This window comes from Salvia splendens, chromosome 7 (genome assembly GCF_004379255.2).
Source record: "Salvia splendens isolate huo1 chromosome 7, SspV2, whole genome shotgun sequence".
NCBI classification, from domain to species: domain Eukaryota; kingdom Viridiplantae; phylum Streptophyta; class Magnoliopsida; order Lamiales; family Lamiaceae; genus Salvia; species Salvia splendens.
The window spans coordinates 6,237,309-6,262,221 of NC_056038.1; the positions used below are offsets into that span (position 1 = coordinate 6,237,309).

At 39.0% G+C, this 24,913-nt stretch overlaps 2 protein-coding genes across 5 annotated transcripts; one reads left to right on the forward strand and one right to left on the reverse strand.

Moving 5' to 3' along the window:
• Positions 1-487: 487 nt before the first annotated feature.
• Positions 488-9,079, forward strand: LOC121742130 (heparan-alpha-glucosaminide N-acetyltransferase-like). Of its 4 annotated transcripts, none has more exons than XM_042135166.1 (12): positions 488-818; positions 930-1,067; positions 1,266-1,347; positions 1,565-1,641; positions 1,782-1,888; positions 2,129-2,258; positions 2,487-2,603; positions 2,712-2,803; positions 3,168-3,357; positions 3,441-3,584; positions 3,822-3,873; positions 8,710-9,079. In XM_042135166.1, the coding sequence occupies exons 1-12, from the start codon at positions 636-638 to the stop codon at positions 8,769-8,771; spliced, it is 1,374 nt and encodes a 457-aa protein (XP_041991100.1). In that variant the 5' UTR covers positions 488-635; the 3' UTR covers positions 8,772-9,079. The 4 variants fall into 4 exon arrangements, 3 of the variants coding, with proteins under 3 accessions (XP_041991100.1, XP_041991101.1, XP_041991099.1); XM_042135167.1 differs by lacking the exon at positions 8,710-9,079 and adding an exon at positions 4,797-4,923; XM_042135165.1 differs by lacking the exon at positions 8,710-9,079 and having other exon boundaries at positions 3,822-4,023.
• A 2,510-nt stretch (positions 9,080-11,589) lies between these two features.
• LOC121810313 lies at positions 11,590-12,108 on the reverse strand. Its single transcript, XM_042211111.1, has one exon. It carries the CDS (start codon positions 12,106-12,108, stop codon positions 11,590-11,592), a length of 519 nt encoding a protein of 172 aa, XP_042067045.1.
• Between the last annotated feature and the right edge of the window lie 12,805 nt (positions 12,109-24,913).

Genomic DNA, 24,913 nt, shown 5'->3' on the forward strand with positions numbered 1-24,913 from the left:
ACCGATCCAACGGCAAGCGAGGGTCAATTGGCATCTTCTCGAGATGGGATTCGGCGTTGGTCTTGTGCCGGATGGCCCAGATGAAGCCCAGGAGAAGTGCAGAGAGCAGATGGAAGCAAACCAAGAGCAGCAGCAAAGGTGGGGGCGGGCAACGGCGGCGGCGGAGGGTGGTGGAGTGGAAGGGGAAGAAGAGGGTGTTGAGAGGAGGATAGAAGAGAGCGTTGAGAGAGAGGGGGGGTCAAATTTGTTTTTAAAATAAGAAAAATATTAAATACTCTAATTTAAATATCTGATTTAGTCAAAATAATTTAAATTGTAGTTGACCGTTAATTTTTAACGGCACCGTCAAAAAAAGACTAAATTCGATCCGTTTTGATTTGTGAATGATGAAATAATTCAAAACATAATAATTAAGACTAATTTCATAAAAACCTCATATATTTAATACCATTTTTGAGCTTTACTCGAATGAAATTAAATGGAAAAAACAAGAAGATTCCTTTTGTAGCTAAACCATCAAACATTGGTGTTGAATTACTGAATATAGTTTTGAAAAAAAGTAGCCAACGCAAGGTGAAGACTCCGATAAAATTTGGATAGTAGAATCGTTCAGAGGCGGCGTAGAACAGCTGCGAATGGCTTCAATCACGGCGGTATCTGCTGACGCCGGCGGAGACCGTACGCCGCTTCTCCACGACTCTAACATGGAATATTCTGGCGGAGAGGCGGAGAATACTATACCGCCACCCCCTATGATTTCAACTAATCCTAAACAGCGCCTCGTATCGCTCGACGTTTTCCGAGGACTCACTGTTGCGGTTCGCCTCCCCTAGAATCATAGAATTACTCATTTAATGGCGTGATTTGAACTTGCCTTCCATATTTTTTTTAGTTTTTGATTTTTGTAAATTTGGACAATTTTTTTACAGTTGATGATATTGGTTGATGATGCTGGAGGAGCATTTCCGTCAATAAACCATGCGCCGTGGTTCGGATTGACTCTCGCAGACTTTGTTATGCCGTTTTTTCTCTTTGGAGTTGGTGTTTCTGTCAGTCTCGTGTTCAAGGTATGAATTAGAGCTATACTTATCAGTTTTGAAGCTTCTACAATAACAAAAAAAAGGAAACGGAACAATTTGGAATTGATATGATTTTCTCAATGATTTGCTTTCAATTCAACAAGTAGACTTCAATTGGCAATCAGTTCATTTTATTTCTGTTAAGAGTAGTAGTAGTTGAACAGGCTTTTCCCGTTTCTGATGCAGAAAGTAGAAAACAGATTAGAAGCCACGAAGAGAGTAATGGAAAGATCTATCAAGCTCTTTCTCCTAGGAATGATCCTTCAAGGTAGAATCATAATGAGGTTTAGTATTGAAATTGTATTGAGGTTATAAAATTCCGTGTAGGAAGTATTATTATTATTATTATTATTGTTATCCCGAGATAGTTGAAATGTATATTGGTACTTTGCCTCTCTTGAGGTGAAGTTATTAGTGGCTGGGCCCTTAACATCAATTGCCCTTTTGGTCACAATGTTTGAATAGTCTCTTTGGTATATGCTTAGGTGGTTATTTTCATGGCCGTGGTGATTTAACTTATGGAATTGATCTGGAGAAAATGCGAATAATGGGTGTGCTACAGGTATCATGACCTGCCCTCATTCTTGAGAAATATGGTGTTAATATATGGCCTTGGAAGCTCTGTTCTTGTATCATTTCAGTACATACAAAAGTAATGCAGCTTCTTAGGTTGTCATCACTTCTGAACTTTCTGTGTTCTAGAGGATTGCAATTGGATATATGCTGGCTTCAGTTTTGGAGATATGGCTTGTAAACAATACTGCTGTTAATTCAGCAATAACATTCATGAAGAGATATTCGTATCAGATGTGAGTGTAAGCTCTCTGTTTTTGGAATATTGCTACTCAGAACTTCAAGTGAGTGAGGACAAATTTAAATGATAATAATGCACAGATCATTTTATATTCAATTTGACAGAGTCTATATAGTTATTAGTCACTGGAAGGTTTAGATGGCATCAGACGAATTTTGTTTTAGGTAATTCAGTATAGTATATAATGATATAATATATGTAACGTTATAATAATATTTTCTTTTCTTTTATGTAGCGTGGCTGGAATTTTAGTAGGTGTAATATACATGGGTCTGCTGTATGGCCTTTATGTTCCAGACTGGAACTTTGATGCATCAAGTCTCATGATGACCCAACGAGTGCTACTTGGTGCTAATTCTCAAACTGTGAGTCAAGTGCAGAGATCCCTTATGGAGCATTTATTTCAGTATTTGTGAAAGACATTTGATATGTGCTTTGAAAATCAGTTTCATACATTCTTATTGCCAAATTTAATTCATCTGAAAACAATCCTTAAATTGTACAGTACTACAAATGTTCGTCTGACACCTAAAGTATTAGTATTTGCCATTATTTGTAAGTATTGTACTCATCATATAGTTTCACATTTCCAGGTCTACTGTGGGATAAGGGGTAGCCTTGAACCTCCTTGCACTGCAGTTGGTTTCATTGATCGAGTTATTATCGGTGAAAATCATCTGTATCAACGTCCTGTATATAGAAGAACCAAGGTTGCTATTTGAAATTCTTCTTGCTATGCGTTCACTGTAGGGTTCATTATAGTAGTAATTTTTTTCAGCACAACTCTAACCATCTATACATGGTTGGTTCATCTACAGGAATGCAGTGTTAATTCGCCAGATTATGGTCCTCCACCACCAAATTCCCCTGCATGGTGTCTTGCTCCATTTGATCCAGAGGGTATTTTAAGGTTAGGGATGAATTAGTTTTTTACCTTCCATCATGAATCAGTTAAAGTGACGAATTTGAATGACAGTTTTCAAAGTTTTGTTTATACTCTTTCGGTTAAGGTTCTGGTTATTGATAATTGCAAACTAGGCTTTGTTAATACTTCAATTAATAAATGTAGCTCTTTGATGGCTGCCATCACATTCTTGTGCACTGTAAGGTAATATGTGTATTTTCTTCTTCCTTGTATATGTGGATGGAGGCCCGGTCTTCATCATATCCCTAGTGTACAATTTTTTCCTTGCAGGATCAGAAGCAGAGAATAGTTATCTGGTTTGTATCATCTCTCCCTCTTCTGATGTTGGGCTATCTTTTAACTGTCACAGGTACTTCTGTTTTCTAGTGAGAATCTCTGCGTTTTCACTTCATGTAATGTACTTCATATTCCCGGAAATTCGCTACTATATACTCTTCATTTCTCCAGGTGTCCCACTTTCTAAACCACTGTACACATTGAGCTATATGTTTGTCACAGCAGGGGCATCTGGTGTTCTTTTGACCGTTATCTATTTTATCGTGAGTTCCTGCCGTGAATGGTTATCTGTTTTGTCACGTCCGTTGAATTCATTATTGACATTCAATTAAACTCTACAATGTAGGTCGACACAAGATGCATTAGGAAGCCTACTATATTATTCCAGTGGATGGGAATGAACGCTCTTGTAGTGTATGCTCTGGCTGCTTGCGAAATATTTCCAGCTGCTGTTCAAGGTGTCTACTGGCGTTCGCCTGAAAACAATCTGGTAATCCTCCATCTCAGTATCTCCACAACCTTCTTGTTGTCTTCTCTCGTACTACTATATTTTTCACATGCCTCTGAAATCATTTATGCAAATACCTGTCTCATGTTTCGTTCACTAATCCCTGCCTCGTCTATATATTGGTCTGATATCTAATGAATGTGACATGATGATGGCGAAACATTAGATGTAACTCGAAAATTTCCCGTTGCTTACTGTGAAAAATGGCGTTACTCGTAGGTAGACTTGTCGGAAAGGCTACTGCAATGGGTCTTCCATTCAGATAAGTGGGGTACGTTGATCTTTGTTTTTGTGGAGATCTTATTTTGGGGTTTTGTTGCTGGTTTCCTCCATTTCAAACGTGTATATATAAAATTTTGAGCTTGTTGACTTTGTTGGAAATATATTATGTTACATATACAACGATAGTAATTTCTTAGAATGGGTGAGATTCTCTCTTGATTGACAAAGACAAATCGAAGAGAAATGGAATGACCGGAAAGATGAATAGCAAAATTGAAATATGAGATTTATATTTAATTCATACTACTACCCCAGGCTTTTGAGGAAGATGAAGAAGAGAATGAAAATGATACTCCACCTTGTTTTTTGTTTTTGTTTTTGTTTTTGTTTTTGTTTTTATTTTTGTTTTGATAATTATGAAAATGATACTAGTACTTTAGTATATTAAGAGTGGAGGCAGGTCGATGCGGTCAAGGTTGTCACAATATCATTAATATAAGAGCATTAATATAAGAGCATCTGCAACGGTGAACAGGACGGCGTCCGTCTGTCCGTGCTAGCGGCACGGAGACGCTGTCCGCCGCTGCGCTCGCGCCGCTGACACGGCGCTGCTCGATGCATCGAGCACGTCCGTGCCATCGAGCAGGTGACGTGGCCGGCGCTGATTGGGCAACGGCATAGTCGTTGCATTTGAATATATTTTTTTAAAAAAAATCGGTTTTTAATTAAAAAAATTGATTAAAAATAAAAAAAATATTTTCCCACTTCCCAAAATAATTATATCCGTTTTCTACCCACTTTCATTTTTTTTCATTTTTTTCCCTCAAAAAAATATTTTTTCATCTATAAATACCTCCATTTTCACACCAAAAAATTCTCGCCACACTACACAATTTTCATCTACATTCTCTCATTTTCATTCTCATCTACATTCTCTCATCTCCATTCTCAATCTTTCTTCCACTTCTACAGCATAACAATGTCCGGCGACGGCAATCACCCCACGGGCTCCCACGGCTGGAACCCCGATTGGTTCGGTTCACAACCGTTTCCTAGTTCGTAAACGGAATTTTCGGCCCCTCCTCAAACCCAAAGTTCGGGAGTTCCGGGTGGCTACCGGCCTTACCCGATCGACGACCAAGATGCCCCCGAAGGGCTATACGGGTGGACACCCGAGCCTAGAGCGAGGTCGACCGCCCCCTCCCAAACTCCGACTCCTCCTACTCGCGGTGTCCGCACACTCCGACGCAGATGGAGCAATTGTTCAAGGCGTTCTTGTCAATCTCCGAAGATCCGGAGGTTGGCACGAACCAATCCGGCGATCACTATTCGTGGCGCATCTGTCGCAGGTACAATGAAAATCGGCCGGCGGGAACAATCGAGCTCAACGAGAGTATGGTGCGCAACGCCATCTACTGAACCAACGAAGAAATCCAAAAGTTCCAGGGGTATTGCCTCCAGGAAGAGCGGTTGGAGCGAGGTCGACGTCATCACTGCCGCGATGAACACCTACCAATCCATGAACTACAAGCCGTTCAAGTACCTCAACATTCGGCAGGAGACGCGGTTGCATCCGAAGTATAGGGGAGGCGTAACATCCTCCTCTAGCGGCTCCTCCAAACGGTTAAGGTCGGTATCCCTATCCGACGCCGGCCTGAGCGGTTCCCAACGCCGACCGCAAGGAAGGAAGAAGGCGGCGGCCAACCGCCGTCGCGCCACGACTCCATCCGGCGATGCTCCCAAACCCGCTCCCGTTCTCGTGCCCTATGCGCCACCTCCACCCCCACCAACTCGTTGTGGGGGATTTTGACCCAACTCAATATGGCCGATAGGTCAACTATGACCCCCGCGCAACTTCGATCGCACGAGGCCATGATATTGGGCCTCCAAAAACAATCGGGGGTAGTGTCGCCGGATGAATAGTCTTCCACGGGGATATTTTTAGCTTTAATTATGTAGTTTTTAATTTTTAGTATTTTAATTATGTAAATTTTAATTTTTAGGATTTTAATTATGTAATTTTTATTTTTTAGGATTTTAATTATGTCTTTTTTATTTTATTTATAATTTGTAATATTATTTCAGTTTTTAATAAATTTTAATATTATGGAAATGTTTTTATTTAAATTGAGTAATAGAATGGTGGGACCCTTGTGCTCGTACTTGCGGAAGAGCACAACTGTGGGTGTTGTGCTCTTGCCTAAAAGTAGACAGAAAAAGTGGGGCCGGGCTTACACTCGTGAGCATGGTTGTGGGTGCAATTAAAATTAAATAAAAGTAGATGCCTCAAAAAAGTGGAAACCTGTGCCATCGAGTACACAAAAATCTGAATTCTGAAGCACCGCAAAATCATTTTTTATGATTACAAAAAGTTAGAATTACAGCTATACATCCGCGCATTCTCATGCTTTCAAAATCTAAATTTCACTCATTATTTTTACAACATTAACTTGTTATCTACTCTAGTCTACTACAAGGAAATAACATAAATATTGATCGACAGTATAAACACATTTTTCTCCACATTTCAACTGTACTACTACTAGCTTCTAGGCCGTGTATATTATAAATCAAATAAATATTCTTTTTACTTAGACCATCCACAATAGGAATAGCCCAGCAATAGCCCAGCAATAGCCCAGCCACTGCCACATCAGCAGCACTAAAAATCCTTCTGCCACATCATCAAAACAAGCAAATAGCCCAGCAATAGCCTAGCCATAGCCCAGCCACATAATATCCACATCACTATTAACAAATATATACAAAATGAAATAATTAACAATCACACAATATGCGAAATTTAATTTACGACACAAAAACGAGAAAATTCACTAATATTAATAAAATTTAAAAAGTACATTAATTAAAAAAAATTACATAATTAAAAAAAACTAACGGCGGTCAATCCTCCGTGCCCATAACTCTTCAATTAAATCCTTTTGGAGTCGAATATGAGCCGCCGTTTGGCGCATGTCGGCATGTGCTTGTAAGAGGCCGGCTTCTTCGTTAGGTACCCCACTCCGTACGTTGGGGGCGGCCACGCCGTGGCTTGGACCGGCTTCATTTTCGTCGTTGACCCAATTGGTCAGTTCGCCACCTTCATCTTCGACAATCATGTTGTGCATGATAATACATGCGTACATGATGTCAGCAATGCATTGGACATCCCACATACGCGTTGGACCCTTAATTGCCCCCCATCGAGACTGGAGCACACCAAATGCGCGCTCCACGTCCTTGCGCGCCGACTCCTGCCGTGCCGCAAAGTAGGCCTTCTTCTCATCTCCTGGGCATCAGATCGTCTTCACAAAGACGGGCCACCTAGGGTATATCCCATCCGCCAAGTAGTAGCCCATATCATGTTGGCTGCCGTTGGCGACAAAACTGATGGCCGGACCGACGCCCTGACACTGCTCGTTGAAAAGTGGCGACGAGTTGAGGACGTTGAGGTCGTTGTTCGAACCAGCTATCCCAAAATACGCGTGCCAAATCCAAAGCCGGTAATCAGCTACGGCCTCCAGGATCATCGTGGGATTCTTTCCCTTGTAGCCGGACGTGTAGAACCCCTTCCAGGCTGTGGGACAGTTCTTCCACTCCCAATGCATACAATCAATGCTGCCTAACATACTCGGGAACCCATGCTGACTCCCGTGCATCCGCAACAGATCTTGGCAGTCTTCGGGGGTAGGCTTTCGCAGATACTGATCACCGAATACTTCTATCACTCCCAGACAGAAATTCTTCAGACATTGCAGGGCAGTCGTCTCACCGATGTGGAGATACTCGTCCCACATGTCTGCCGCGCCTCCGTAGGCCAACTGCCGGATTGCCGCAGTGCACTTTTGAATAGGTGTGTGGCCGGGTCTGCCAGACGCATCGTGTCTGAAGCGGAAATACAGATATCGAGACTCCAAAGCGTTGACAATACGCATAAACAGCTCCCTGGTCATCCTAAAACGACGCCTGAAAAGGTTGGCGGTGAACCGAGGCTCCTGTGCGAAGTAGTCTTCGTATAGGCGCTGATGTGCAGCTACGTGATCCCGATCAATCACACTGCGGCGGTGGACCACGTGGGGAGGTCGAGGTATCGCCGGCTGCAAGGCACTTTCCATCCATTGGTTTATCGCGTTGGTCGTATAGGCGTCCAACGCCTCGGCCATACGACGTTCGTACTCCTCAGCATCCCCTCCGTTACCACCACTACTACCACCAGCGTTACTCATTTTGCGTTGTTGATCTTGAACAGAAATTAAGATAGAGAGAGTACTCGTTAAAACAAGTGGTGCGAATGAAAATGCCGAGCAAAGCGCGTATATATAGTGTTTCGGAAAAAAAAAATTTTAATTTCGCGCTGGGCGGTGCGCTGGGCGATCCGGGAGCTGCAATAGCGCCGAACGGACCGCCCAGCCGACCGCCGAGCGCCACGCCACCGCCCAGCGCTGCGCGGTTTCTCTCTCCACTCAGCCGCTGGGCGGCTGCAATAGACCGCCCAGCGAACCGCCCAGCGCCGGCGCTCGGCTGGGCGGTCGCTGGGCGCCTATTGTGGATGGTCTTACAACGCATGTATTACCAATTAAAACGTATTCTTCGTAAAAAACAAATCCTTCTTGAAAATGATTTTACGCCAGATTCTTAAAATAAAACACTTGTAATAGTACTTAGTAATCAATCCCATTAAAAATAAAACCTTTTTTTAAAAATTGTCCTATTAAATTTTTCCTAGTATGAATAATAAATTTTTTTATTTTTACTTTTTTCACTCTCAATTAACCGAAAAATAAATATTTTATATTTTAGTCCGAAAATTATTCCATTAAAACGGATGCTCATAGCGGTCTCTCACTCTCTCACTCTCCCCTCTTCTCCCTCTCTGCAAAACTAGTATGGAAGAAAGCGGGCGGCCGAGTTTCCGATCTGGCGGCGGAGAAAGGAGGCTGGAAATAGTGAGCGGAAGAGGCTACTACTCCTCCTATAACGTCGCCAACCAAATCTACCCGCCGACGAGTTTCCCTCACGATTCGCCGCCGGTTCGCATCGACGCGACTCCGGCGGCGAAGCCATGGGGATTCGGCGGCCCGCGGATGAATCGGCGGAAGCGGATAGCGAGATACAAAGTCTACACTGTTGAAGGTAGGGTGAAAGCTTCCTTGAGAAATGGTTTGCGCTGGATCAAAAATAAGTGCTCTCACATCATTCATGGCTACTGATTTACCATTTTTTTTCCTTTTAATTTTCAACATTTGTTTCTTGCATGCTGGTGTATTTTCCCCCAATTTCACCATCATATAAAGTTTTTTTTCCTTTCGAGATACCACTGCTTGCTGTCGTTTGTTGTATTTTTCTTAGCGTTTTTACTCTTTTTTGGTTAACGAAAAATTGTGGAAAAAATATGGTGAATCGTTTAATTTATGATTGAGTAAGAGATAAATCGTTCAATCTCCGTCTACCCTTAATAATCCATTAGTAATAAGTTACTATTAATCAATTTAGGCATTTATAATTAGTTTCCCCAACAAATTCATGACAATCATGAAACCCACACCACGCGCAATTCGAGTAAAGGATGACGAATTCGAACAAAACCAAACACAATCTCCAGCATAAAGAAGAATGATTTGGCTGAAAGGATGAAACAATCCCAGTACTGAAGGTGAAGAACAACAATTGGAACAAATTGTTTGAATGGACATGTGGAACAACGCTCACAAACTAAGTGTTGATTTAGTAGTGGAGTGGTTAATGAGTCTATATTGTGATATGGGCTTTTAAGTTATGCTCATTTATCAATAATAATAAAAAAACTTATCCCAGCAATAGCATATGCAACCAATTTGAACATAGGCAGAGAATGGTGTGGCTTAGAAATCAAAAACTTATTGGCACTTTGGCAGAAAGGGATGAGGGCAATCCACAGCAACAGGGTTGTCATCACCAAATCAACGACGACGCACACCTCCTCCGAAAACATTGAAGGCCAATATGTCATCACAGCCACAACCCACATATCTAATGAAGGAGAGTGACGACTGACTACCATGAAGAGTGATAGTCCATCCTAAATCGAACAAAATAAACATATACTACTCCATCCTTTCCATTCAAACCTTTTCATTAAAAGTGACGCTTCTTTCTTTTTGGATTATCATATTAAAAGTGACATATTTTCTAAAATGAAAACAACATCATTTCAATTATTTCAATATTTTACTTTATTTTTTCTCAACTTTCTCATAAAATAACATTATAAAAAATCTTGTGTCGAAAAGCAAATGTTTCAGACATATGGAATCAGCGGCGGATGAAGGTGGGGTCGCGTGGGTCGGCCGACCCCACCGCCGACTCCGTCGACATTGGGATAAAATTACCCTTCACAACCTCCGACCCCACGGCGTTCAAACCCCTGCTCCGTCGCCTACTCTTCGTAGTCATTCTTCACTTCTGATCTCTGAAGCGGTGGCGCTTATTATCTAACAAAAACTCCCACCGCCCATTCTCTGCAAAAAAAACTCTCACCGCCCGCTTATTCTCTAATTTTAATTAAAAGTAGGTTGTCTTACAAGTGGGCCTTTTATTAGGTTTATAAAACTTGTGTTTTTACAGCCCAATATACTTTTTTTAATATTATTCCAATTCCTAACAAATTCAAACAGAATTAAAATTTTGACTTCTGATATGCGATGGCAGTAATTTTGAAGTAGCCAATTCTTGCTGAGCATTTGCAGAAAGAATTGTGGTATGTATTACAAGTACGTATTATTTTTTTTCTGATTTTATAGTAATAATCAATTTTTTTTAAATTTCTTTTATTAGCTGATTCTATTTACCCTAACTTAAATAATAGATATCGTAATTATCCTTGTATTTTACTACAGACTTAAATGATTTGTTTTAAATCTATTAAAGTATTGATTTTTGTTACTTTACTTCTAGGTTAATGGAAAAAAATAAAAAAAAACTCATGTTTCTATCTATTCTTCTAATGTTGAACAAAAACCACAACAATTGAAAAATCATGGAGTAGTTGATAACAATCTTGACGAGATTAAAATTGATAAAAGAAAAATTAAGGTTGATCCAAGATTACGAGATTCTATTGATAGTTTTTATGTGAACATTCGAGATCATATTTGTAGAGAATATGTAGTCAAAGGTCCTTGTCAATCAAAAAAGACCATGATTTCCAAAATAACTAACTAGAAACTCAAAAGATATGAGAAGTTTTAGGATGTTTGTATAAAGACTGTGTTTGACTCGAATATAGTATGAAAAAAGATGTTGCATATTGCTTTCGGTATTTTTTTTCAAGCTCGATTATTTATATTTTAATATTTTATTAGAAATAATTATTTAAATATTATATTGTTTTTAGTTCGACCTCACGGTTATAAATTCCTAGATCCGCCATTGTATGGAGTATTAGTATGCATGCAAAATTCTGAGAGGGGCATTTGCATCCCACTACCGCCTCGATTCATCACCAATACGTCTAATCTCTTATATATTGCGGCATATATGTATGAGAATACGTATGTATGTTAGTAGTGTGTAATGTGTATACGAGTTTATTCATGTTACGATCATGCGAAATACAGTGATGGACCAAACCACGCACATACCTACGTGTATACGTCTAGTTCGTGTACATTATACACACACATATATGTATATGTATATGTGTGCTAAATATGAATCAAATGAAGCATTCCTTTTCTGCTGAATGCTCACCTCCAACACAAATCAAAGCAGATGGAAATTTGATCAATTAAACTCCCCTATCCTGGCGGTGGATCGAGTTCTGGTGGTGAATCGATTTATAAAATCGAGAGATGAATTCGTCCGCCTTGGCGTCGATCAACTCATCTCCTTCAATCGCGTCAAACACCTCATCCGGATCTCGCTGCTCTTCCTCATCCTCGTTACACAGATCCCGCAGATTCGTCGCCGATGCGTACTGGCTCATCGTTCCGCACGACGATCCAGAGCACGACGGCGCCGGTGAAGCCGATCCGTCAAATCCGCCGCGCGACGGAGACGCCGGGACGTGCAGCGGCCGCATCGACTGCACGATGTTCTTCCAGTCGCCGCCGCCGTTGCTCTTCTCCTTCTTCATCGTCACCGCCTCCTTTTCGTCGGTGCGCTTGCGCAGAATGTGCAGCGCCGCCCTGAATATACGGAACGGGCCGCTCTTCTTCTTCCTCTGCATCTTCTCGGCGTTCAGAGGCGGCGGCGGCAGGATTTCGTCGGCGACGTCGACGTCGTAAGCCGGATTGAATCCCGTCATTTCGGTATGTATATATATATATATATGTGTGTGTGTGTGTGTTACACACGGTATAATGTGTGAGTGTGTGTGATTTTGCCCAGTCCCTTCCCTGCTATGCAGGGCAGATATGTATAAGAGAGGCTTATGGGATGAGCTTCATAGCTGCATTCTCAGATCTATATATACACACATAATAAATCTGAATACTAATTAGGTAATTACCTTACTATCCATTAATCTCGAACTTAGAAGTAGAATCGGGGGTAAAACGGTGAATGGCGGTAACAAATTTTATTTGAGAGGAGGAAAGTGGTTTTCGCGGGAATAAATGGTGCGAAAATACAGCGGATTCTCTATATCTACCTCACATAACTTAGACTGTTGCCTTGCGGTCGTTAATTTTCTTTTTGGTGAGTTGGTAGGTCAATCAGATTATCCTTATAAAATAACACTCCATTTAATTTATCTTAATTAAGTATGATGAATAATTTAATTTATACGTATGGTGGGTTGTTTGATAAATTTGTTGTTTAAAGGTGGTGAAAATTTGTGATTTTGTTACGTGCCACGTCTGTTGTTGGTCGTGATTTTGAAGGGTATTTATTTGTATAGAAAGAGAGGTTAATCTAGGTGAACAGTTTAACGTAGTAATTAATCGGGATTCTCCTGAGAAATTGCAGTTTATTTTATTGGGCTTTGTTTTCTAAGGCCATCCTCTGAACATGGGCTTTGAAGATAATTAAATTATGCTACCAAATAATTGGCAAATGCATGATAAATTCTCTAATCTGGAGTTAACATAGTCATCAAACTATGCCTTAATTATTTATTTGTATAATCGTGTGTTCGTAAATATGTAAATAAATCGAAATAAGTTGGATAAAAAAATCGAGTTTATTTTGGGAAGTTTCAATGGATTTAATCTACCGACTTAGGTTTAATGGACTTATCCTCTACATTAAGTAGAAAAAACTAATCCAATAAAATTGTCGGGTCGACGAGTCAGGCCCTATGGCCCAATACTTGTATATAAAGGAGCAAAATAATCCAAATTAATTGGTCGATTATTGGTAATTTGGTAGTGTGATAACAGCTTTTAGGTTCCCAAGTCTATGATGCTAATTTCAAATCGAAGAGTAAAGATATTGACAATAGCAGAAATTATTACTATTATATTCTTCAATCCCACCCACATTGAATTTTAGCTAAATGCCTAAATATTACTCCGTATAACAGAGACAACCAGATTGGTGGTGAAAAGCAAATGAATTTACTTCATATCAATTTCTCTTCAAAGTAGGGTGGTGATTTTTTCTATTAGTAAATATTTTCCTAGATTTGTTATGTTTTTTTTTCGACCAACTTGTCGTTAGCTTAATGAAATATGGAGTACTAGATTTAAAAACTGAACCGCATTCTCATCTCATCAACAGTATGAATTATATGTGTAATAGTAATCCTCTATGCAAATATATTATATATACACTACTATTACTCATAAATTATGTTATCTCATCTCACCATACTATTAATAATTAATATGGTGCTGTTTGATTTCCTAGATAAAATAGTAATAATATATATATAATCTAGAATTGAGTTATCAGATTATTTTAGTTAGAAATCTCGCAATCTTTGTACAATCACAAATTATATTTAGAAATCTCACATCTTTGTACAATCACAAATTATACCGAAAAATGGCACAAATTTCATGTTGATGGGACCCAATTTGAAAGTGGACTTTTTCTGCTCTTGCGATCTCAATTTTTAATTTAAATTGTTGCAAAATCCAACCTATGAGAAATGGGTACTTTTTTTTTGTTTTAATCCATTTATACAGTTTTTTGCCAGTTCACTATACAATGTTTTTTTTTTGCTTTATACTACTCTCTCCGTTCCATAATAGATGTTACACTTTCTTTTTTAGTTTTTTCTACAAAAGATGTCACATTTCTTTTTTTAAAAAAAGTTATCTCTCACATTAATATAAATATATTATTTTCTCTTTCCACTTAACACACAAAACAACACCTCCTAAAATCTCGTGTCAATCCTCAAGTGTGACATTTACTATGGGACGGAGGGAGTATTTTATTAAATTACTAAATTTTTTTAGCCTTTTTTTGTCATTTAAGTTTATTTGTGTCACGTTTTCTAGCCATGATTTACGGTGGGCTAGAAATGACAGAATATATGGTAGCATGGATGTGCGGTTGATTTTATACTAATTTTACATTATTCTAGCTGTTTTTTTCTTGTTATATTGGAGATATATTGCGTTCCTTATCTCCCGTCATTTGCACTAAGTCCATCCACAACGCTGTCACTATACCGTCCCTTAACAGTCCCTTAAAACACTATTTGCAGGCCTCACTGTTCTTTTTTACTCAATCCCTTAACTAAGGGACGGAACCTGCAACCCTCCGTCCCTTAACCGACCCTTAAACTACTATTCATTCAATTTCATTTTTTTTTATTTTTTTTCCAACAGATTCAATTATTAAAAAACACACTTCATTAAAAATAAAATAACATTACAACGTAAAATAAAAATATAACTTAAAATTCAAAAAAATAAAAAACACACATAATTAAAATCCTAAAAAAATAAAAATGACATAATTTAAAATATAATTTTATAAAAAATAAAAAAAAAACTACTCCGTCGGCGAATCATCCCCCGGAGGAGGCAGTGGAACTGCACTAAGCCGTGAGGAGGCGGAATGCCAAGTTGTGCCGCCATAAACGCAACTCCGTTAAGCCAGACTTGGTATTGGGCAGGCGTAAAACGGGAAGTGTCCGTCATTGTGGCGGTCATGTACATGGCCATAAGGGAGTTGGGGGGGTCCCCCCGAGCCCGAGCCCGAGCCTGCATGGCTTGATTCGGCTCGGCCCCTCCTCCCTCTAGCCGCCTTCGCCGCATTTCTCCCTTGCAGCCGACGACGCCCGCGGGAGGACCCCCCGGCATCGTCTGCCGGGGTCTCCTCCTCTTGCGAGGCAAACTCTTGTTCCCCGGCCCCGCTGCCCGAACCGCCTTCACCAGACGAGTATTAGCCACTCGTCGTGTGCTTCGTGTGCTTCGAGGTCGAGCTCGAGCTGGACCGCACACCGCCGGTCCACCTTTCCTCGTCCCTGACCAGCTCCCAAACATCGGCATATTTGAATTGTTTGCAGGTGTCTTCGAAGTAGACCCGCAAAGCTGACCTCAGAATGTCGGCTCCTGTTGCTCCGCTTTGGTACTGCGCCGCTTCATTCTTGTAGATGGCGCAGAATCGTTTGACCTCTCTGTCGAGTCGGTCAAAGTGAGCGCGGAGCATCTTATACGTGCGGCGGCGGGTCTTTTTCGGCTTAATCTCGTGGTAGGCCTCGGTGACCTTTTCCCAGAAGCACTTCTAGGGTTGTTGATTACCGACGATGGGATCGTACGAGACGCTGATCCATGTGTTGTACACCGCCAGCATTTCTTTGGGGCCGTACGGATGCCGGCCTAGATCGTCCTCCTCCTCCTCCGCGTACGCCTCCACCTCCGCCCTGGAGTCTCCCCCGCCTCGGCCTTCTTCCGGAGTGGGCTGAACCGGATAATCCTCCCGAATCTGGGATAATCCCTGCGAATACCGCGGGGCGGAGGGACGGGCGTATGCATCAACATCAAAATTGGGTGGTTGGTACCCCCGGCGTCGACGAACCATGGGTGCCCGGCGTCGAGCCGGCGTCGACGAACTGGAACCACCCAATGTGTTGTACATGCTCCCCCAGTCGCCGAACGCATTGAGATCCCACGCGCCGAATGTGTTAAATAGTGATTTTATTATAACTATTTACACTAAACTATAATTTAAAAGAACATTCTTTATCCACTACTTTTTTTAGTCATAAAATTTGAAAAAGTGATTTCCTAATAGGCTAATAGCAACTCCTTCCCCTCCCCCTCCTCCTCCCCTGCATCTACTTCTTCTTCCACCCTCATCGTCGTTGCCGCCGCCGCATTCTCCCCCTCTGCACCACCGTCTCCTCCTCCTCCTCCTCCACCGCAACAGCTTTCTCCCTTCTCATCCATCGGAGGCTCCGCCTCTCCCTCCTCGAACCATCCTGCGGAGAAGTAGTTCATTAGATCTGGGCGAAGAGGACTAGAGGAAAAAGAATGAAGGGTATACGTGGAAGTAAATATATTTTCTTGGTACATAGAATAGAATCGGTGGGTTAGAGCATCCGCAGCGGTGAGCGGGCACGCGTCCGTCCGTCCGTGCCAGCGGCGCGACACCACCTGCTCGCCGCTGCGCTCTTTACGCTGGCGCGGCGTTGCTCGATGCATCGAGCACGTCCGTGTCAGTGAGCAGCTGACGTGGCACATTCTGATTGGCCAACGGCATTTCCGTTGGAAATTCATTTTTTTTTAATTGAAAATAATACCAAAAATTTTTAAAAAAATCAGATTTCCAAAAATATGGCAGTTTTTTACCGTTTTCTAGATTTTTTTATTCCCAAAATCAGCTATAAATACGCACATTTATCATCCATTTTTCACATCAAATCATCTCTCATTCATCTCTCATTCATTTTTTTCATACAACTTATCTACATCTTCCCCTCTCACTCAATCTCCGATGGCGGCTAGCTTTTACGACGAGGATGAAGCCGGAAGCTCAACCGCGAGGTCTCCCCCACGCCGAGGTGTGCATACGACGGTGGGCGAGAGTATCAAAACAAGGAACACAATGCGCGATACTCGAGCCCACATTGAGCTACAAGAAGACCTAATCAAACATATTTGGGCGAAATTCGACCACGAGTAGTGGTTTTTTTTAATTTTATGAATTTAATTATGTAATTTTTAATTTTTATGATTTTAATTATGTACTTTTAAATTTTTAGGATTTTAATTATGTAATTTTTAATTTTTTTGTAATTTGTAATAGTATTCTGGATATTTTTAATGCATTTTAATTTTGTAGAAATGTTTTTATTTAAATTGAATAATATAATGGTGGGAACCTTGAGATTGTCATTGGGGAAGAGCACGGATGTCTGTGTTGTGCTCTTGACTAAGAGCAGGAAGTAAAAGTGGATCCGGGCCCACATCCGTATTCGTTGGGAAGAGCACAGATGAGGATGCTCTTAAGCCAAGAAAAGTTAACTAGAGTACACATGTATTGATACCCGGGTCAGGGCCTTTTCAAGTGCCAATGAGAGTCTTTTTTAGTACTCAAACACCCGAGTTTGACCGAAATAAACCCATTTTCTAGGCAATTCTATAGTATCAAACTGATTTACATTATTCCCAAAATAACATATTTTCCCTCAAAGTCTTAAACTACCATAATCTGTCTAGGAAGATTTCTGCAAAAAATTATTGATTTTGCTGTCATTATTTAAGAACGCATTTATGATTGGTGTGTCGCAGTTTCTGCTAAATTTCCGTTGACTCAAGATGTTTTGTTAATCAGGTCTTCCTTTTTAAAATTAATAATTCGAAACTTTTGGCTGTGTTTTATTTTAAAAATAAAGATTAATTTATCTGTTAAGTATCTCCAATCTCAAATGCTTTGTGATGACAGTAAAGCTCAAACCAAATTTGGTTAATACTGTTTTCATATAGTTTCTTCATGAAACTCATCTTTAACGTTTCGAGATTTGGATTTATTTATGAGTTCCATTATCTCTATTTTTCATTACCTTTGGATAGCATAATATTATTGTATGATGAAAATAGCTTATAAAATATTTAAAACAATGATGCAACTACCAGAAACGAGACAATTATTAGTAATTCGACTTATAAGGCATATTCAGTTAAAATTATATTATGTCAAGATTAGAATGGTCCAGTTAGGGGTGGATATTCGGTTTTCAATTTAAATTTTTCTCGAGTTAGGCTGGACTGAAAAAAATAATTTTAGAAAAAATATAAAATCAATCCCAATTATTGAAAAATAAAAAATCTGAACTACGAAAATCCATCTAGACTGAAAAAATTGAAATTGAACAAATATATCCAAAAACAGTAAAAAAAACCAAGAATTATTTTTCATGAACTTGCATGCAAATATATATTTAACCTGACCATACAACATATCCGAACAATTACAATCATCATAATATCTAATCATCATAAGACCATCCACAACGCGTCTCGCGCCGGGCTCGCGTCTCGTCTCGGAGAGACGAGACCCCCGCGAGACGCATTGCAGCGCCCATCTCGTCTCCAGCTCGCGCCCGTCTCGTCGCGTAGCTCGTCTCGGCGAGACACGAGACGAGATGTCTCGCCACGCGCCAGGGACACGTGGCACGTCCCCATGCGTGCGTGACGCCCACTCGCTGGCCCGCGAGTGGGCGTCGTCACTGATGACGCAATAATTCATTTTTTTAAAAAAAATCGATTTTTAATAAAAAAAATTTTTTTTTTCAAACGGTAATATTACCGTTAAATATTTATTTTCATTTTTTAAATTTTTAATTTTTTTACTCTATAAATAATTCTATTCCATACTCATTTCAAACACAAACACACATCTATTCCTCTCAAATCCTCTCTATCACTCCAATTTCCATCTTCAATCAACTCAAACAAATGGATCCTTTTGAGCAAATGCGCCAATTAATGGAACAATCACTCGAAGAAGATCGACGACGAGAGGCGGAGGAAGCCGCACCACCCCCACGACGCTCCCGGAAGTACATCAATCGGAACCGGGAGGAAGCCGCCGCACGGTTAGTACGCGACTACTTCTGCGATAACCCGATTTGGGGAGATACCTATTTGTTTAAGTTGTAATGTTGTTTTAATTTTAATAAAGTGTGTTTGTTTAAATTGAATTGGGTTTTAAAAAAAATTATAAATTAAATTGAATGAATAGTAATTAAGAGACGGTATAGAGACGGTTAAGAGACGGAGCGTTGCAGGTTCCGTCTCTTAGTTAAGAGATGGAGGAAAAAGGACAGTGGGGCCCTCAAATAGTGCTCAAATAGTAGTTAAGAGACGGTATAGAGACAGCGTTGTGGATGGCCTAACATCCATTAATATAAATCAACTACTAAAAAACTGTCATTTTAACATAAAATATGGAGTACTAGTTTATTTTTAGTTTATTTTACAAAAACCAAGATTTAGAAAATACGAAATTCATTTTTAGATCGTTTACGGAGATTGCTTTTTAGTTCATTTAGAAAGGATAATCTAAAACAATTTTAAAAGGCTTCCGTAATTTAAAAATCTGAATTTTTAAAAAATGTATAGTACTAAATATAAACTAAAAATGATTTTTGCGTTATTTAACAATGACAATTCTGCATTAGAAATTAGTTCTATTTTGATCACAATCATATAAAAATTAATACTACTAATCTAAGGGATGTAATCCAATGCAAACTCTAAATATTGTACAAACTACAAACTATGATCTAAGCCGTTAGAAAATGTCAATAGATGACAAAATAACATCAACAGAAAATGTCAACACAGTGTTAACGGTTGATGCTGTGTTGAGATTGTGTTGACATTTTTGTTGCTGTAATTGTGTCATCTGTTGACATTTTCTAACAGTCCAAATCATAGTTTGTAGTTTGTACAATATATAGAGTTTGCATTTTATCACTACCTACTAATCTAATACTACTATTATTTTTATCTATGAATTAGTATTAATCATTTAATCTAATTATTATCCTATGAATAACAATAAAAAAATATATTAGGAATAATTCGTAATCAGGACGAAGGAAATGAATATTTTTGGAAGGAGCTGTGTTCATTTTCCGCATAATAATAAGATGAGAAATCAAGCAGAAACTTCCTAAGAAACTGTGTGCTCTGTGTGTGTATAAAGGGGCCCCATTTCTCAATCATTTCCCGGTAATCGAATATAGTATTATTAGGGCTGGAAAATCGTGTGGATTGGGTCGTTATCGGGTCAACCTGATAATGACCCAACCCAATAAGGCATAACACGAACCTGACCTGTTAAGGAAACTGTAAATCCGAACACGAACCCGACCTGCTACCTTCAAATCCGAACAGGACCCGCACCCGACACGAACCCGTTATCGACACGATATAATATGGGTTGACACGACACGATAACAACCCGAACCTGATATTACACGATTAAAACCTAATATTACACGATTAAACCTTGATTTTTAACCTAATTTACACAATTAAAATTCGTTTTATACTATTTAAACCTAATTTATAAGAACTTAAAACATTAAAGTAATATATATTTTTTTAAATAATAATAAAAATAATAATATTATTTCTTAATGGGTTACCCGTATCCAACCCGCATCCGACCCGAACCCAACCCGAAATTATCGGGTTCTTAATGGGTCAACCCGATAAGGGCACGGATCCAATAAGACTTGACCCCAACCCAATAATTTCGTGCGGATTCGTGTCGAATTATCGTGTCGTGTCGAAAATTGCCAGCCCTAATTATTATAAAAGGGGCCCACTTATTTTTTCACGTACACAAGAAGGGTGTGTGGGGAATTGCTTAATGATGTACAAATTACGATTAAAAGTTAATGAGTACATTTTTTTACCAATATTATACATGTTTTGCCTAATCTAGAAATATATGTTACTTTTATTAGAGGTTTGTTAAGTTTATATTCTGTCCTCATTTGGGTTGAAAATAAGTTTTGATGATTCATATTGTAAATGCTAGTACTATATTGTTTTACAACAGCGTAGATGATAATTCAATTCTCTAATTAATTACAATAAAAATGGTCACAAACTTATGCATGTATCTATATTTTATAGTACACATTAATACAGTAGTGTATTAGATATTATCTCAACGTCTCCTCAAAAATAATAATACTAAATTCATACACCATCTCCAGCCATACATCAAATTTCATTTTTGGTGTAAAAAACTTCGTCAATCATACTTTAAATTCAAACTCATTTTTGTGTTTTCCTACAAAACAACACCAAGTATGAGTGTGTACTGTAGCAAAATATATTGTGAGACATATACTAAAAAATGATGTAAATTTAAGTTTGGTGTAAATGGTTAAAGTGGAATTACTTTTTGGTATGACATATACTTAAAAATGAGTTTGAGTTTCAATTTTGTGTAAAGAGTGAACTACAAAAATAGTCCATGGACTATGCGTTTATCTCGCCCTTAGTCCCTGGACTTTCAAAATATCCCCAGAAAACCATGGACTTTTATCTCGAAAATTGTCATATTTCACTTTTTTGGGTCGAAAATACCCGTTTGAGCATTTAGACAATTTGATCTTTTTACACTTTTAACATTTTAAATCTGATATTATTTCAGTGATGTATATTATTTCAAAATTAACATTCTTCTTCTCTTTAATAGTTTTAATCAATATTTGATAGTGTCTAATATTTAATCAATAAGGTACGACGACGCCTTAGTTTTAATCAATATTTAATAGTTTTAATCATAAATAGATCATATAACACGATTTATTCTGAAATAAATATGCATCTAATGTAAGACTAGGGGTGAGCAAAAAAATCAGAAACCGAATATCCGAACCGAACCAAACCGAAATTTTGAAATTCGGTTCGGTTCGGTTTTAAAAATAAAAAATTTCAGTTTTTCGGTTCGGTTCGGTTCGGGCGAAGAAAAAAACTGAAAAACCGAAAAACCGAATTATATATATATTCTATTAATTTAATATATTATATTATATATAATATATATATTCTTTTAATATATTCTACTATATAATATATATTATATGCATTATTAATTTTATATTATATATAAATATTCTATTAGTATATATAAAATAAAATAAAATAAAATACACATCTATAAATATATATTTATATTATATTTATTTTTTTCAGGTTTTTCGGTTTTTTTTCGGGTTTTTCAGTTTTGTTTGGGTTTTTCGGTTTTTAAGTTCAGTTTTCGGTCTTTCGATTTCTTGGTATTTCGGGTTCGGTTCGGTTTGGATTTTGAACTAAATTCGGTTTTTCAGTTTTGGCAAAAAATTAAACCGAAACCCGAATGCACACCCCTATGTAAGACTAATATAATTTTCGTTTATTAATTTGAAAACAATCAAAATTAACTAGAAAATTCAACAAAAATTCTCCTATATCAAAATTTTAGTCAACTTCATAATATTTAATCACAAGCAATTTTAACAACCGAACGAAGACTAAATAGAATAGCTCTTATTTTTCCATCATGATTAATCTATACTTCTTCAATTCAGCTGAATATTATATTAAATAACAAAAATTAATAGTTTTAATCAATATTTATAGTGTCCATGAATTAATAGTTTTAATTAAAAAAATTTATTGATATTTAAAAATCGAAATTTAAAATTTAATTTTATAAAATTAAATCTAATATTGAAATAAAGAAACAAAGTGAAGGATGGCAAAATGGAAGAAGAATGATAATTTTGAAATAATATCAGATTTAGTACATCACTGAAACAATATCAGATTTAAAATAAAGTGTAAAAAGACCAAATTGCCCAAATGCTCAAAAGGGTATTTTTCGACCCAAAACAGTGAAAAATGACTATTTTCGAGATAAACGCATAGATCATGGACTATTTTTGTAGTTCACTCTTGTGTAAATGGTTAAAGATGGTCTTAGAGCATCTACAATTATTTATCAAAACTCCAACTCATTTTTAAGTATATATCACATCAAAAAATAATTTTATTCTAACTATTTACATAAAACTCAAATTTTACAGCATTTTTTAGTATATAACTCATAAGAAAAATGCAGTACTTCCTTATATACAGCATTTTTTAGTATATAACTCATAAGAAAAATGCAGTACTTCCTTATATGGTTTTGTTACGTAGAAAAAGATAAAAGAAAATTTGGATTTATAGTAGTATAAGTAAAAAGTTTTTCAATGATGAATCCGCGAATTTTTGATGTTAGTAAATGCTGGTAGAGAATAAAGACTACGACACAAAGAATTTACGTGGTTCGATTTACTGAAGTAAATCTACGTCCACGGGAAGAAAAGAGGGCAGAGTTGTATTGCTTGATCTGTTTTCTACAGCTTACAATACAAACTTGCTATATGATCTTTTATGTCTAGAGAGCTTAACCTCAGCCTATCTGATCTAAGTTCTATTTATACATTGAACTAAGATCGTGGCTTGCATCACCACTAATGATGGTTGTGGATGTCGTGGAAGTCATGGAGATCCTGCATGGGTCCACTACCTCTTTGTTTGGTCCGCTTATCCCGCATGAGATCCTACATGATTTGACACCACTAAATAGATCGTGTAGTGGTTTTGAGATCCTGCATGGGTCCACTATCTCCCAGTTCGGTCGAATACTGAGACCGAACTGCTGAACTATTGCTGAGCAGCTTTTGCCGATCTGAGAGTAGAGCTTGATTGGTCGACTTTTACCGAGCAGTAGGCCGGGACCGAATTCTTTGGTAATGCCGAACTGATTGGTCGGCTTTTACCGAGCTGTAGGCTAGGGCCGAACTCTTTGGTAATGCCGAACTGATACTCTTCCTTGGGCTTTGGGTTGATGGGCCGTCACTGCTATTGGGCTTGTTTAGTACGTACTCCATCACTACCCCCCCCCCCGAAAAGCGAAGTGAATCACTTCGGCGAAGGGAGTCACTTCGGCATTCTGGATAAAGGTACGGGGGAGGCTGACGTCAGGGGACGTGCCTTGCGCGTGACTGCATTAAATGCGACAGCAAAATCCGGCCGTTGAACCTCACCGAGAAGGCGGAGACGAAGCTAGCGGAGTATGATTTCGTCTTCCTTCTCTTAGTTTAGTTTCTTCCTTCTTGTAAAACGGCCTTGAAGCCCTTGTGTAGAAAAAAATTTTTCTTATGAATGAAAAAATTCTTCTTTCTGCTCTTGTGTCTTCGTATAGCCTTTCGTACTCTCTTACTCCTGTTGTGGTTTACTACCTGCTCGGTAAGCTGAAATGCCGAACTGACGTAGCTGCTTTGTATTCTTAACTCTCAAGGAGCTGGAGGTACTTCACTGGAAGCGGCTGTACTCTTCGGCTTTAGACGAAGCTGAGAAAAGAGCTATAGCTGACCAGATGAAGAATGACGAACTCTTGGCTCGTTCAATGAAGCTGGAGGCCGATAATAAGGACTTAGAGTCCGAAAAGAAGGATCTGGAGGCCGAGCTGAACACTGCCGTCGCTGAGAGGACTGCGTATGAGGATTTCATCTGCAGGCGTGGGGGAATGACCATCTCTGAAGTTCAGGAACGAGTTGACGAACTGTGGGAGGAATATCATGTACTCCGGAGGAACAATGCGCTGGAGAGCTCGGCTTGCCAACAAGTCGTGAAATCATTGCGGCGCTGGGCTTCTCGGTACGACATCATTCTTTCCCGGCGTCCCTCAATCGAGAGATTCCTTAGGCATTTCCCGTCAACAGATGGTCACACTCCAGCTCAAACCCCTGATTCACTTGCTCAAAACCTTACTCCAAGTCAGCAATGAACTCAGGAACAGCCGGAAACGTCAAGACAAGGACGGGCTGAAGTTCGTAGAGGAGCTGTGATTATGAGTGAGCAAGATCAACAAATGCTTCGTGAAGAGACTCTTCGCCGCCGAGGTGCTAGAGCTTCCCGGGCTCAGGGAAGAGGTGGTAGGTCGATTAGAGCATCTCGTCGACCTGCTTATTCTTCAGCTGCCGAGAACGCCCGAACTCGGCTTCACGAGGATTTTGTGAATAGGTGGCTCAACTTTAGCAACCCCGGACAGTAGAATAGTCCTTTGTAATGGCGTAACGCCATTTTGTAGGGTAGCGGAGTTGTATGCCGAACAAGATTTGAAAAATGAAATTTTGTTTTCGCTTCTAA

Excerpts from the sequence above, each read along its gene's own strand:
- LOC121810313 (XM_042211111.1), bottom strand. The coding sequence starts at position 12,108 with ATGACGGGATTCAATCCGGCTTACGACGTCGACGTCGCCGACGAAATC.
- LOC121742130 (XM_042135165.1), top strand. The coding sequence starts at position 636 with ATGGCTTCAATCACGGCGGTATCTGCTGACGCCGGCGGAGACCGTACG. Across the intron at positions 1,348-1,564 it reads CCTAGGAATGATCCTTCAAG|GTGGTTATTTTCATGGCCGT; the intron begins GTAGAATCATAA and ends GTATATGCTTAG. Across the intron at positions 2,259-2,486 it reads TTGGTGCTAATTCTCAAACT|GTCTACTGTGGGATAAGGGG; the intron begins GTGAGTCAAGTG and ends TCACATTTCCAG.